The 14,349-nt window shown below is 38.1% G+C and overlaps 1 protein-coding gene and 1 long non-coding RNA gene across 2 annotated transcripts; one reads left to right on the forward strand and one right to left on the reverse strand.

Moving 5' to 3' along the window:
* Positions 1-1,122: 1,122 nt before the first annotated feature.
* LOC108955106 lies at positions 1,123-5,232 on the reverse strand. Its single transcript, XR_005546510.1, has 4 exons — positions 4,699-5,232; positions 4,497-4,621; positions 4,003-4,180; positions 1,123-1,448 (listed from the first exon to the last, which is right to left on the reverse strand). It is a non-coding gene; the product is annotated as an uncharacterized LOC108955106 (long non-coding RNA).
* A 7,491-nt stretch (positions 5,233-12,723) lies between these two features.
* On the forward strand, positions 12,724-13,954 carry LOC104420381 (MYB-like transcription factor EOBI). Its single transcript, XM_010032234.2, has 3 exons — positions 12,724-12,868; positions 13,102-13,231; positions 13,480-13,954. The coding sequence occupies exons 1-3, from the start codon at positions 12,724-12,726 to the stop codon at positions 13,952-13,954; spliced, it is 750 nt and encodes a 249-aa protein (XP_010030536.2).
* Positions 13,955-14,349: the final 395 nt, after the last annotated feature.

Genomic DNA, 14,349 nt, shown 5'->3' on the forward strand with positions numbered 1-14,349 from the left:
CGGAACAAGGTTTATTTTTGGTGCATTTGAAGTCTTTACCCCTTGAGCCAAAGTGGGGGGAGAAGGACAAGAATGCAATGTGGTTTTGAGGTACCAGTGTTACCCTACTTGAATCCTCATTCTTTGTACAGTTTACACTTGCTTTCTTTACTTTGTGCAATCACTCTCATACTTAATTAATCAACCGTTGTCTTCAACTTTCAAGTATTTTTAGACTTAAACTTGGTATCTTGGCATCCAACATTTGTCACACTAATTGAGAGAATACTTATTGGCGGTCAACATATTTTCCCATCATATATCTGCTTGTGCAGTTAGGACTCCAAGAATGATGGTTCAATCATCCATTTTGAAGAAGGATGTTCCATCCTAGAAAGAATATTTGAGCCTGAGAATATTTACAATAGAGTGAAATTGGGATCCGCCTTGCTTAACCATATCAGTAAAAAGTGAAATTCTCAGATCTAACAAAAGTTACATGCAACAGTTTTAAGATGTATCTACAACTTTCATGAAGAAGTCGAAGCCAAAATCCGATTCAAACATCGCATGCAAGCCACTACAACATTCTGGGTCAGACTGTTTTCTCGAGAACAGTTTACTACTTCAAAACAACACTCTTAAAACTTCGGTTTTTCACACCCTAGACATCCAAAATTCATTGTGTAATTTAAGAGGACTTCCGTGATCTCTCCTAAAGGGAAGATTTTGTAGCAATAACTTTGTACATGTAATCTTTTTGTGGTTCATTTTCTTGTGATGATTTTAGTGGCATGTATATAGATTTTTTATTACAACCCAATTTATGTCGAAAAGGAATAACATATAAATTGTGCCCGGTTGTGTTTGACTATCCATTTTTTTTTTTTAATCTCGTTACGTTTTTCATCTAAAGTTAAACGATTGAAAATTCATTTTATCCTGAAAATCATGAATTTAACTTCCTGAAATATGCCCTGAGAACAGCGCAGCACAAACATGCTTTACTCCATCGTCATAGACCTCCGACCACCACAGGACTCACCTACACTCGCTGACCGCCACGCGAACACACTCAAGCATATAAAAATCAAAGACAGAAAAAGAAACAACACGCGAGAGAGCATATGTTAGGACCGGGTATACAGAACGACGAGAATCTTTCTCTCAATCATCAAATAGAGCTCAAGGCCTCTGTTTCCTTCGTAAGCGATAGAAACAGAGCGAATGGAAATTACCATGGTGATTTGGATTTCTAGCCTCATCCGCTGAGCAGATCGGAGAATGGAGGTCCTAGACGTGTCAGCAATGAAGATGGGCACCGGCCAAGGAGCTCCGAATGGAACGGAGTACTTCAAACTTCCCACCAGAAAACAGGGCAGAAAAGAGGAGTTTCGGCGCGGGCAGTGGGAGTGGCGGAAATCGACGGCCACGGCAGATTTCTGGCGATTGAGACCGACGAAGAACACCTGTGAATGAGAGAAATCAGTGACAATCTTTCATTAGCTCTCGGCTCCTCCCGAAATCATGCTCTTTTCAGGTACACGTGTAATTAAAATCCAGGGAATTGTTATACACGTGCAATTAAAATCAAAGTACAATTTTTTTGGGAAAAATTCGGGGCAGACAACAATTCGTGGTTAATTCGGAGATTGACAACAAATTATTTTTCAGAATCACTCGTCCGAGTAAACACTCAACGGTCACAACGGTCACAATGGCCACGCAGTCGCTACTTGCCCTAATATTTCCTAATTTGAAACTCCCGGATCTCACTGATGATACACTCAGAATTCTCATCTTCTTCAAGTAATTCCTAATATTTCCTAATTTGCAATCGCATCAGCTTTCTTCTTCCCCTCCCTCTCACCCCTTCTACGTCGCTCTCTCTCTCTCTCTCTCTGTGAAAACCCACGATCATCATCTTTTCGTCTGTTGATCTCTTCATCACTTGGCGATAATGGGGTATCAAAGTTTTCCAGCGGCGACAGTCTATTTTCGGTCTGCAAAGGAGAGAAAGATGGAGTTCGATTTCTCATCTCTTCATCTCTTGGCGGACGCAGCTTCATTGGTCTCCAAAGGAAAGCTAAGTCTCGCGGCTCCCTTCTTGGATCGTGATGATGAGAAGAAGTTCACCGTCATGACCACCAATACTTTTGGGTCAATCGGTATTGGATGGACCGTTAAGAAGAAGAGATCACCGCGAGCGCGAAGGCTGACAATCCACCCCAGAAGTCAAGTTCTGGTCCATTTGTCGTTGTCCAAAACAACAAGCAAGAGCCTTCTAGAGTTGTCGCTGAGTACTGCAAGAAGCGTCCACGCACATTCGATTCCTCCGAAACCCAAGAATTGGGTAGAGTTTCCAAGAAACCCAAGAAAGCTCCCAAGTTGGATCTCGCTACTCTAATCGGATCAAGCGAATTGCCAACAAAGTACATGGACAAAATACGGGAAATGCATGGTCAAGATGTGACACTCGTCGTGGAGAAGACACTTACTGCCACAGACATGAGCCGCGGCCAAAGTAGGCTCTCTATACCCAACAAGCAGATGAGGCAAGGTTTCTTGAGCGAAGAAGAGATCCGAATCCTAAATAGGAAGGAGGGCATTAAGGTTTCCCTCATTGAGCCATGTCTCGAAGTTTCTCATGGGTTGCGACTCAAGAAGTGGAATTACACGAGCAAAAATTTTTCTTATATGCTGACGGAGAGGTGGAATGCAGTTGCGCATCCTTACATGCGGAATGAACTCATGAAGGATACCGTCATTCAGCTTTGGTCCTTCAGGGTGGATGGCAGCCTTTGGTTTTGCCTCAGGAAAGTTGAAGCACCAATGAGGCAATGGAAAGGATGGCTGTGATCTTCCTCCCGTTTCGTGAAGAGAAAATTCATGATATTTCTCTAAGTTCACTATGGTACATAACTAGTTAGCTTCACTTTTCTTATACTTTTTTTAAAATTTCGATGTCTAGGTAAATTCATTTTTTCTTGTTATTTCGGGACCGCTATTGGTGTCTCGATGAAGTTAGGAAGTGATAGCAATTGGCATAGTCCTCATAGATCAACAATGGTTGATCATGAGTTTTTTTATAGAGCTTTTTGTTGCTCTCGAGTTTCTCTTTTTTTGTATTTTTTGTTGGATTTTGCACAGGAAAGTGCATATGGTACTATGGAATCGATGATCATTGGAATGGCTATAGACACTAAACTGTCAATTTCCATATTGAGATCTTTTGAAAATTTTAACTATTTTTCATATGCCAATGGATGTCGTCATTAAAGAAATGTGCATGGTAAAGAACTCAAAGTCATAAAGATGACAACATAGTGGGTCAATAGATATAAAGGGTATTTTTAGTCAATCACAAGTTTAATTGACACTCATCAATAATTTGTGCAAGAAGAAGATTGACATCGGACAAACCAAATTTCAGAACTCTTGACTGACAAATTAAAATAATCCATTCCAAATAATATATCGACTCATCAATGGACTCATATAAATGCACCAACCAGAACAGACAATACATTATCAAACGCCCCTAAATTATGAAGGTATTAACTTGTCACAAACCAAACCACCTAGACCATATACATGAAACGTGGCATCAACATGCCAGTCTTTCCTATGAGATATGTCCAAACATGCCACCATCAATGTGGTAATACATAACAGAAACTGCCATGAACCTTGTGAAGGATGTAAAGTCAGTGTACATGTCTCTTAGTACTCACATGATCAAATTAGTTAACTGAGCTCAAAGGAGTAACAAAAACTCCGACTGTATATAGGCTACGAAATGCCATGTTGACTATGGTTAAAACCCTTTTAAATTACCTAGGCTTTTCCACGGGTAGAGTTGTCTAAATATCTATTTATGGAGAGTACACCAGAAGCTGTCTTCAAGCATCCAAAAATGGAAAATCAGTAATTCATGAGAGATAAACCACTAGAACACACATTGGAAGTGTCTAAATCCTTCGCTTCAGAGAAGAAAAAGTAGTAGCAGCAGCATCAACTTACGGTTTTATGATGCTTTTCCTTTTCTGAGTATTTAAGCTTGTTCTTTCTTTAGGAACCTTGGCTATGGGACTCAGTAACTCTGCTTCTTTCTGGTGTAGCGACACCACGGCTTGAGCTTTTGCTACAACCAATGCATCGTCATCTCCTGCAGGAAATATCATCTTTATTGCTCCACAATCTGCCAAAGAAGAAGTTAATAAGTTATCAACATTTAGGCAGCACCAGAGATGGACAAAACAAGTATGCCTGAAACGAAGGGCAAGAATGCCTGGAACAAATGCTTGATAGAAACATTGTGGGTAGGCATTCTATCTCAAGATAGTAGCCCAAGATCTCAATATCTCTGAATTTTTCAAAGTAGATATCCCTCTCCTCCTCAAGAGTATCCGCTGATGGCTTCAACTCTATTATATAATTTTTGTTGCCACTGCCAGAAATTACCCAACTTGCTCAACTACTTCTCAATTTAAGTATTTCTTTAGCATACGTCGAACCTGCACTAGTAACGGCTCCAGAGGTCTTGGCTTATTGGTAAGTCAAGCTTGCAAAAGGATCGACCTGACGCAGAGCCTCTTTACCCTCCTTGGAAGCCCTATCTCCAACACTAAAAGATATGCATCTAACAAAACTAAAACAACATCAATTTCAATTTTTATCCATTAAGAAAAATGAACAAGCATTGCATAAGTGACTAACCACATAGGAAGGCCCGTCTTTATCCTTGATCGTGGAATAAATCAAGCAACCTAGCATTCGCTGCTTAGCATACTACGATAGTTGTAACAACCGGAATGTTACGTGATTGAGACATTTGATCAAACAGTTCAGCTGCAAGCCCTTGGTTCAGGGCATTGTTTTAGACCGATCAACTGTTTACCTCGTCCCTTTCTTTTCCTAACACCTCCCCAAATGACATGAACCAAACACGAGGAACTTTAAAAGGCTGACCAAATTTCTGCTTCAAAAGGGCAAAAGCTTTCCTCACGAAAACAACCAAAAAGAAAACCCATCAAGAAAATGAAGCCCGAGCGCAGCGGCATTGCCAATACAAATGAAGAACAAAACACAGAGAACCAACTGCTGTGCATCTCTCTCTCTCTCTCTCTCTATCAGGTTAATCTGTCTGTGTGAGCGCGTGATGAAGTGAAAGAGAAGAGAGATTCAACACGAAGCAGGAAGGCGGGACGTGCGAGCGACACTTCCATGTTTGGAAGAGTCCTCTAGAGGTGGTGAAGATTCAAGAAACACAACATTCTCTCTGCCATATGGAAAGGCAGGACAGGGGGTGTGGAAATTGTGAAAAACTATTTCTGAAATTACTTTTTCGACCTTATCTTTGTAATTTTATTATTGTCGACTGTCACCAATTTATGCCTAAAATAGCCATTTAATAAATGAAAATTCGAATAAGTTATTATTCTTAGAAAGTTTTTTCTCAGTTCAGTTCAAAATACTCCAAGTTTCAAAGAAATGGTGCCCCCTCGCGTTTAACTATACGTAAGGGAATTATTTTGTTGTGATTTTGATAAGAGACAAGGATAGTGTAGTAAATTCCGCTTGTTAATGTGCCCACTCTCTACCGTTTCTTCACAAGCAGCTGAAGATTAAAAATAAAAAAATGGTGGGCCCGGTGAAAATCTGTTCTTCATATTTTCCTCCCCTAAATTTTCTCAAATTCTTTTCAGACGGCGGTTTTTCACATTTTGAAATGAATATTTGCAGAGAAACTCATTTGGCAAAACAAACAAAGAATTTTTTAGTATTTAATACCCTACGTATATAATTGTTGGGTCTATCGTTACCAAAAGAAATTTTCTTGGGCCGATATTATTGTCTAGGTGACTAATGTTACAATAATTTTTTTTTATCTTGAATTCTTTTGTTGGTTAAAAGGCCGAATGAAAGACGCAACTCTTGATACCAATACACCTTGAAGAGTAATGAAGGGGAAAAAAACCACTAGCAGCCTAATTACAATATTTTGTTTGACGAGTTCATGCAGCACTGTCACTTGTCGTTATTTGTACTTAGGTGGCAAAAACTACTAAGTTGACACGTTTTCGGAATGTCCTGTGTCTTTTCCCACTAGTAACTCTTACCGTGCGGCTTCTTTCTAGTTCACTAAAATCACAAAGTCATTGAATTCTCAACATAATTCTCTGCACGAGACTGACTACGAACATTGAATTATGAATTGACAATATGAGACGAAGTTCTCCAGCTGGCCGATCCATAATTCACATGGATGGGTTGAAGAATTGTGTATAGATTGGTGCAGTCGCAGAACTGAATGAAAGTCAAATACTGTAAACAAAAAATGCCAAATCAACACGAGTGATTTTGCTTTAAATATCTAGTCTTTGAAAGCCAACTTTGAACTTACTTATCATGATAGACAAGGTTGGAAGTGAAAAAGACGGAACTCGAGAATTCCAAATAAACCTTAGTCCATTACTATATATCGCAAATTATCTACAAAATATGATACGATAGATTCATGGTATGAATTTCAAGTGGTCAAGGTCAATCGCAAGTTAAGAAATGCATGCGCATGAAAACTTGTATTGTACTCTGTATGCGGGAATCACATCGAGTCTTTAATTTTCATATGTCATTGATCACAAATAACATGGAAGCATGAACAAATTGAATGATTTGAGTAAGATATAATTGCAGAAGTAAAACTTAAATATAAAGAGTTGCGTGGTTCAGAGGTTTGCAAACTACTAAGGGAGAGATCGATAAGATGGTTCCACTATAATCTGTAGAGATGAGACTAAAATCACTAAGTTACACCCACTCTTAACTGTTAGACATATCCTAAATTAAATCTAAACCCACAAGAATTAGTCACAAAGAAAGGAGTTTTCTCACGCTCTCACTCTCTTAATCCTTTTATTATAGTTTTAACACATATTAAGCACACTCAATATAGCACTAGAGACTATATATATATATATATATTTGGTGTTTGTGTACGCACCCATGAAAACAAATATGAGCCCTTTTCCTGCGTCAACATGGACTTCATCATCAAAAAAGAAAGAAGTCTCGTGAGAAATTAATTACCCTTTTTTTCCATTACCCACGTTTTCATTGGCAAGAGTCCAGTTTTGGACTTCACTGATGTGGCCCATGTTCCTTGCGATTCAATTTTGGGTTAGTTTTCAAAGCAATCAAAATTAAATTCAAGCCATAATCAACAAATCTCTACTATGATAGAGAAGTCCAACTTCATCCTCATCGATCATCGATCAATCATTGTCTCTCCCGAGCCCATCTAGGCTCCTCATCCATTTCAAACACTAACCAGGTCCGAATAGTATTGGAACTTGATAAATGTGATAGGATCTTTGGCATGTCTGCCAAATTGACCACCATGTTGCACTTTCTCAATGAATGCAAATCTTTCCGACACAATCTCAGGTATAAAATTGTACTTGATATCAATGTATGTTGTTTGCTAGTGATACAATTGATTTTTGACCAAATGTATTGCACTCTCATTGTTGCCGTAAAAAACAATCTTCTACTACAATAATCCCCAACCATTGAGCAAATCTGTCAGCCAAATAAATTCCTTGATTGTCAACAAAGCAATTGCGGACTACAATTGTCACTACAAACAAATGATATGGAATACTTTAACAGGTTTGAGCAGCTAATAACACAAGTAATAAAGTGTTAACCTCTCAAGAAAATAAATACTGAGGTGTTACTTTATTTCATAATGTCACAGGATCATAATTTATCAATTAAATAGCAATTCATGCTTGTACTTTTGTTTTTTTCCAAAACATAAAGAAGAATTGCTTCCTCTTTTGACCATGTACTCCCTTGGAATTGGGCGTGGACTAAAGGTTTTCTTATATTTTTGTTCGTGATGGGGCAAACAGGTTGAGCTCGCTTTCAAATTTGCCGTACGCAAGGCAGAGATGGTCGCCTTTAATATATGAATTGTTTCTGAACACATGGACGACGTCCGCAAATTTGGATTTCTTGCCCTGTGCCAACGTCATCATGAAAAACAAGCACGTTTCATAATTGAATTTCAATTGATCATACGATAAGTCTAAGTCGTTTGACTCATGTTTGAAAATGAGCTGCCTCCACGTTCAACCCCTCCGAAACATCTTTGCACTCCGGTTCTTCATCCTTATCTGTGATGTATGCATAGGTTCAAGACGCGTTGCTTGCATGCTCATGCTTCCGAATTTACATATTTAAGTAATTGATTTAAAATGATTTACCTGAATTTTCGATTGTAAAATCTAAAAATAAAATACATCTTCACGTTCTTTAATCATGGAGTTTTGTATATTGAATAAGATAACACATAACCTTTTAATTATCTTTGTGTCCTAAAGGGATTTGCTATAATTAATTGCTATCATATTTACCATCTGTTCAATCTATCTTTAAGTTAGGAGCTTATTCAAATGGCAAGCCAGCATATGAAGCTATGTTTGGGTGTGTAAGGTGTAATCCATATTAACTTGTGCCCAGAAACGTTTCTTGCATAAGTTCTAATGCTACTCCACGCACTATTGACAGAAAAAGCGTTCGAAAAAGTCGCCCTCCATTGCACCTGATTAGACTAACTTGAATTAGGACAGACCACAGGTATCCATCTTCCTCCGGCAGCGACCGTATTAACTAAATAATAACAGTTTTGCTCCACCGAGATATTTGATTTAAACCCAATTTACCCTCCCCTTTGGCAAACATATACCTAGACACTTCACCTTTGCACACTTAGTTCTCAGATTAGCATTTTTTTTCTCAGTATAGACAAAAAAAAATTTGTTGCTGTAATTTCCCACCTTTAAAAATATTTTTGAACCTTCCATTAGACCTTAAAAGATATTCTTCCTTTATGTTTCTTTTATATTCTATTCTTTTTTTTTTTTTTTTGGTATCATAAGAGCAATTGCATAAAAGAAATTACAAAAAAAAAAAGAATTTCAAAACTCACTTAACCATCAAATCATGTACACTTTTGAGACTATTAGTACTTAAGGTTCTCTCCCTGTCCATGAGTCAATACTCTGGTCGACCTTCTAGATTTAACGTGCTATAAAGCCAAAAAAGAAAAGAAAAAAAATTAAAGCTCCACATTCTGAGTTATTGGGGGAAGTATGAAAGTGGTAAATATGCAAGAAACAACACCTCTTCATTAACTGTAGTGGTCTCCTTGTGAACTGTTCTTTTAAAGGTTCTGAATTTCCAAGAATTAGTACGTGGGACCGCGGATCGCGGTCGTTTGTTACTGCTCCGAATCTTGAGTATCTGCGGGAATTGAACGCGTTTTCAAAAGGCAAAAATATAGTCATTTGTTGTGTTCTGCGTGCCATGGCATATTGACCACGTTTATTGGGAGACTCTGCGTCAATATAGCTAGGACTTTCCGGTTCCCTCCAAAGGGGAAGCATGCTTGTTTATGTTGCCAGTTTGAAGGCCAGTAAGAGTCAATATTGCACAATTTGGACCTTTCATTATCAGATGAACTTTCTATCTTTTGTTTTGTTTTGGTGTTTTTGCCCTCTTTAGCTCTCATTAAGCATAAATGAGTGAATGCATCGGGGTTTTGCTTATTTGACTGACGTGCTCTCCATCAAGTAAATAAGTAAATTGGCTTTTGTGAGCTCTCTTATCCTGGTTCATATCTTAGGGAACCCATGAAGCTGAGAAAAATGTTTAGAACAACTTCGTTTACAAAAATGCTACAAGTTCATTTATTTAGAGAACTTCGTTTTTGTGCTTAACGTTTGTATTACATGCATGTATTTACTAGATGGGTGTGGTGGTAAGTCGAACATCACAAAATTAGAACGAAGGTAATTGTTATTATGATAAATAGGTCTAGAAATTTTTTGCCCTGCATCTTGAGTAATCCCCATAAGCCACAAATCAATAAGCACCATAGTCTTTAAACTGAAATAACGTTAGAAAAAAAAAATCTTCAATCACAAGCAAGAACTCACAAAACTAAATTCTATAAAAATGACCTAGAATAGTAACATGATTGTAAAAATAAATGCTTTTCTGGTGCACTCCATTAAATTTGGTGCCGGTCAATCGCCAACTCACTAAAATCATCTGTCTCCTCAACAACGGATTATAAGCACCATAAGACATTTTCTGTAATATCTATACGATTGCCATGGTCCAATTACCATACAAGACTCAACGCCAATGAGTCTCTCCTCAGAATCCAGCACATAACCCCGGACATAACCCGGCACACTTTTTAACAGACTAGGGCTAACATTCAGAGACTCCGAACGCATTGAATTCAAGGCAAAGAAATTTTGTTGCATCCAATGTAGGAGATATTCCAACATAAAGAAACCAGAAGTGTCGCATTTACCTGGTTATTTCTACCCTGACTTGTTCCACCCTAGGAAAAGCTAAAGCTGTTCTACAATGTTTCACAGCTGTCATATGTAGGTATTACTTTTCACTATTTTGCTTTTGACTTCGCTGCTAACTTTCCATCTACTTCATTTGTTTAAGGCCATTATTGACCTCCACGAGCCGAGAAAGTCGGGTCACAATAATATAAAGAAAAGGCAAAACCCTTCGTCTAATTTCAAACACGGTGAGTACTTGGTGGGTTGCCATTCTCCCCAAGTTTCAAGAGCATCGAGAAAACTATGGTTATCTTCATCTGCTTCTAGAATTTCATTTTCTTCTCCTGATTTCACACTGTTATTATTTATCCCGCCGAATCCTGTCTTTATGCATTCTATGCACGAATGAAAGACTTCTCCCACCTCCAAGTCACATATTTTCATCGCTTCCACATTGTTGAGCCTTTGACATGGAAGTCCACCGCCAAAAAGCTACCAATCACAACTTGATCATCCATTGACTCTCATCCCGTGATTGATCTGCTGGCAACCACCCCCATTGCTCACATATGTCGCCTCACATTAATTACAAGTCAATCTAGAATTCATTATTGCTTATTTGATGATGTAAAACTTTCAAAAGTGATTCGCAATCGACAGAAATTAAACTGAATTACTTTACATTAAGTATCTGTCAATTCAGAATTAATAACTCACTCTTTTATTTAGCTGTCTGAGTTTGGATATTTATGCATTGAATTATTTTTTCCTTCTTTAGAACAATGCAACCATGGACAATGAAATACAACACTATCAATTAGCTTCTTTATTTAATTTTTTTGATAACCCAACCCAGGGGTATGACCATAACTAGTTAGCTATATGGAGGGGAAGTAGCACAGTAACCCGCTGCCACTATCCCCTAATTAAATTTGAGTTCTCCAAGGCAACAATTGAACTCGCAGCCATTAGTTATTGAGTCGAAAGCACGGGAACAACCTTGCCACTAGGTCAATTTGTAACAACCTGGTCTGACAAGGGTGAAAGCGATGGCTATGCGAGAGGGTTTGAACAACAAGTAGTTCCAAGCAAGCTTCTACGATGACTAAGAGAGGCAAGAATGAGCTGAATTCCACACCGAATAGACATATGTAGCACACAAGATGCACTTTTTACAATGTTTAGAGTTGGAACTTTAATGTTAAGCGTGCTCAAGTGAAATTGCTACTAGGATGGTGACCTCATGCAAAAGTGTGTACTTGTATGCCAAAATATAAAGCTATGAGACTTGTTATGGAATATATCAAAGCGGACAATAACTGAAGTGACTTAATTTAGGATGCACACATTCGAGGGAAATAGCTTCTTTAGCTATGATTTTTCATTTATATCTGTAAAATTTATTTGTGCATAATGTCCTAATTAAATTTGTGGAGGGGGACACTCTCATCAAACTAGAAATCAAAGACTACATGGGCCCAAGAGAAATTATATGTTAAAAGAGCTCTCATGACATTCACCTTAGTACAGAATTAATATAATTATAGTGTGGGTTTGGCGTGTGATCTAATTGTTCATTCAACGTCGCTTTGTAGGTTCCAAATTGATCACTTTTTAATAGCATTCTCCAGTCACAACTCGACAGTAATGAACTTACTATGTTATTGATACTCTTGTCATCGTTAATATTTGCCTTTAGCATATTCTTCAATAAAAGAGATGCGAGTTAATCACACGTAAATTATGATTGCTATTGTACTCTGTCACTTACAAAATGACCATTCACTAAAAAAAATTGTATTGGTAATAAATAAAAAAAGAACTGATGATTTAGGCCTATGAGTGACTTTTACTAAAACTTTGATTATTTTCGTATTTTACAGCATTTATAAGTTGGCTCCATTTAATGGACGTATCTGAGTTTTATTTAAGTTTGAAAGTAACGCTAGGAAAATTTTTGATTTGGAAATTTATTCATGCTAAAAATTTAGACAACGACAATCTATCATAAACAAGAGCTGTCTACCGTATTTGTTGGGACTAGAGTATGTTTTTTACCATGGGAAGGGAGTTTTTATATGTCAATATCCTAATAGCGTGGGGTCAGTCCACACTTTAAAATTTGATGCTAAGGATGCACGAAGACCTACCACCAAACGTTTTAGACTTCAATGCTGCTTCCAGGAAAAGCAAACCCCATTTCCTCCTTGGACCTGTCTGATTTGATTTTACATGAAAAAGCCCTTGAATACATGTGCGGCGTGCAGGACAAGTATAAATACAGAAGTCGCCCGCAGGAGGGCAACACCATTCAAAGCCGATAGAGCTGAAAAAGCATAAGCTCCCTGACCCATAATCTCTAGTAGCAATGGCCAGATTTCCCAGGGTTGACAAGAGCAACAGCAAGAAGACAGTGAAGACGGGCGCTTGGAGTGCGGAAGAAGACCAGAAACTGGTTGCTTATATCAAGAGATATGGCATTTGGAACTGGACTCACATGGCCGAACCCGCCGGTGTGTGTTTGTGTTACTTTATTATCTCTCCTTTGTTTGCTATCTGTTATCATTTCAAGAAACGGTCTTTTTATGTGGATTTGAGTCTTCTCGATTTAAGGCCAATCATCCGGCAGAAAGGGATTGGGTACTGCCTACAAGGATCAAAACGTGTCTTGGTGGATCAAGATTTTCACATTGAAAATTTCACCACATAGGTCACTAACCCTAGCATTGGATGTGCGTTTGCTCAGGTTTGGCGAGAACAGGAAAGAGTTGCCGGCTTCGATGGATGAACTATCTGAGGCCCAACATCAAGCACGGAAACATCACCCAAGAAGAGGAAGAAATCATTATTAACTTGCACCGAGTTCTTGGTAACCGGTGAGTAACTGTACTCATATAGCATGATTCTTGATTGATATTGATGACGCGCATGATAGGGGAATAAAATTGGAATGGTAATACAGAGAAAGACAGTAACTTGAGTCATAAGTGGGGTAATCCCCACAATCAAGAATCCAAAACCGTACCTTAGCGATTGAGTCTATTATTCTACTAACAAGCACAAACACATTGTCATTGCTCTCTGGAAATAATTAGGTATCTAATTCGCAATGTCCTTGTCGTAGTTGGGCCAGCATAGCGAGTAGACTTCCGGGAAGGACAGACAATGAGATAAAGAACTACTGGAATACTCGTTTGAAGAAATGTTTTCTCGTGGAAAATTTGCAAATGCCAACTGCATGCGATGTGAAAGTCAACTCCAATCACAATGATCCTTTATCTTGCCAAGATTCATCAATTGCCCTTAGTGATGCTACAAAAGCACAAAACCTTGGAACTCCTTGTGGAATTGATCGGATTGATGAAATTGACAAAACCCTAGTCAATGGCTTGGTCTCACTGGGCAACAAAACTGACAAAGTAGAAGGAAACATTTGGGAACAATTGGTTGCACTGAAGGATCTTTGCATATTAGAAGATTTTGAAGGTATATGCTCAAACTCAGGAACTGCATCTCCTGCTTTCGAGTGTATGTACTCTGAGCCAATGTATTTTGGTGAATTCTACGAGGATTTTGTCATAGATTTGTGGGGAAATTGACGATGATAATGTGCTCAAAATTTGTCGCAATATATAATCCTTGTGGTTTTCCTTTGTAAGGTCAGTTATCAGATTTGTAAGGCTAGCATGTTCCCGCTATGTAGTTTAGTTCGTCTAAAAATGTAGAGTCGTGAATTATAGCATGTATCGGTGACAGAGGAGAAATGTAATAAATGTTCTTAAACTATTGAGGATCATTTCTATGGAGATAAATCCTTTGTTTTGTGTTAAGATATCAACTCATCTCTTTGCAGCTGATTGTATTCTGGTTAAATTTATAAATTGACATCATTAACATCTAGTAAATTGGCAGTGCATGTGATCTAATGCCAACGGATGGGTTCAGAGATGTATTGCTATTGGTTTTGTCTCAGTATATTTTTGCAAAGTACAAT

The sequence above is a fragment of the Eucalyptus grandis genome, chromosome 9 (assembly GCF_016545825.1).
Source record: "Eucalyptus grandis isolate ANBG69807.140 chromosome 9, ASM1654582v1, whole genome shotgun sequence".
NCBI classification, from domain to species: Eukaryota; Viridiplantae; Streptophyta; class Magnoliopsida; order Myrtales; family Myrtaceae; genus Eucalyptus; species Eucalyptus grandis.

What these genes read in the sequence shown, in the direction of transcription:
- LOC104420381 (XM_010032234.2), top strand. Translation starts at nt 12,724, where the DNA reads ATGGCCAGATTTCCCAGGGTTGACAAGAGCAACAGCAAGAAGACAGTG. An exon ending in TCACATGGCCGAACCCGCCG is followed by an intron (nt 12,869 to 13,101) that starts GTGTGTGTTTGT and finishes GCGTTTGCTCAG; the next exon opens with GTTTGGCGAGAACAGGAAAG. An exon ending in CACCGAGTTCTTGGTAACCG is followed by an intron (nt 13,232 to 13,479) that starts GTGAGTAACTGT and finishes TCCTTGTCGTAG; the next exon opens with TTGGGCCAGCATAGCGAGTA.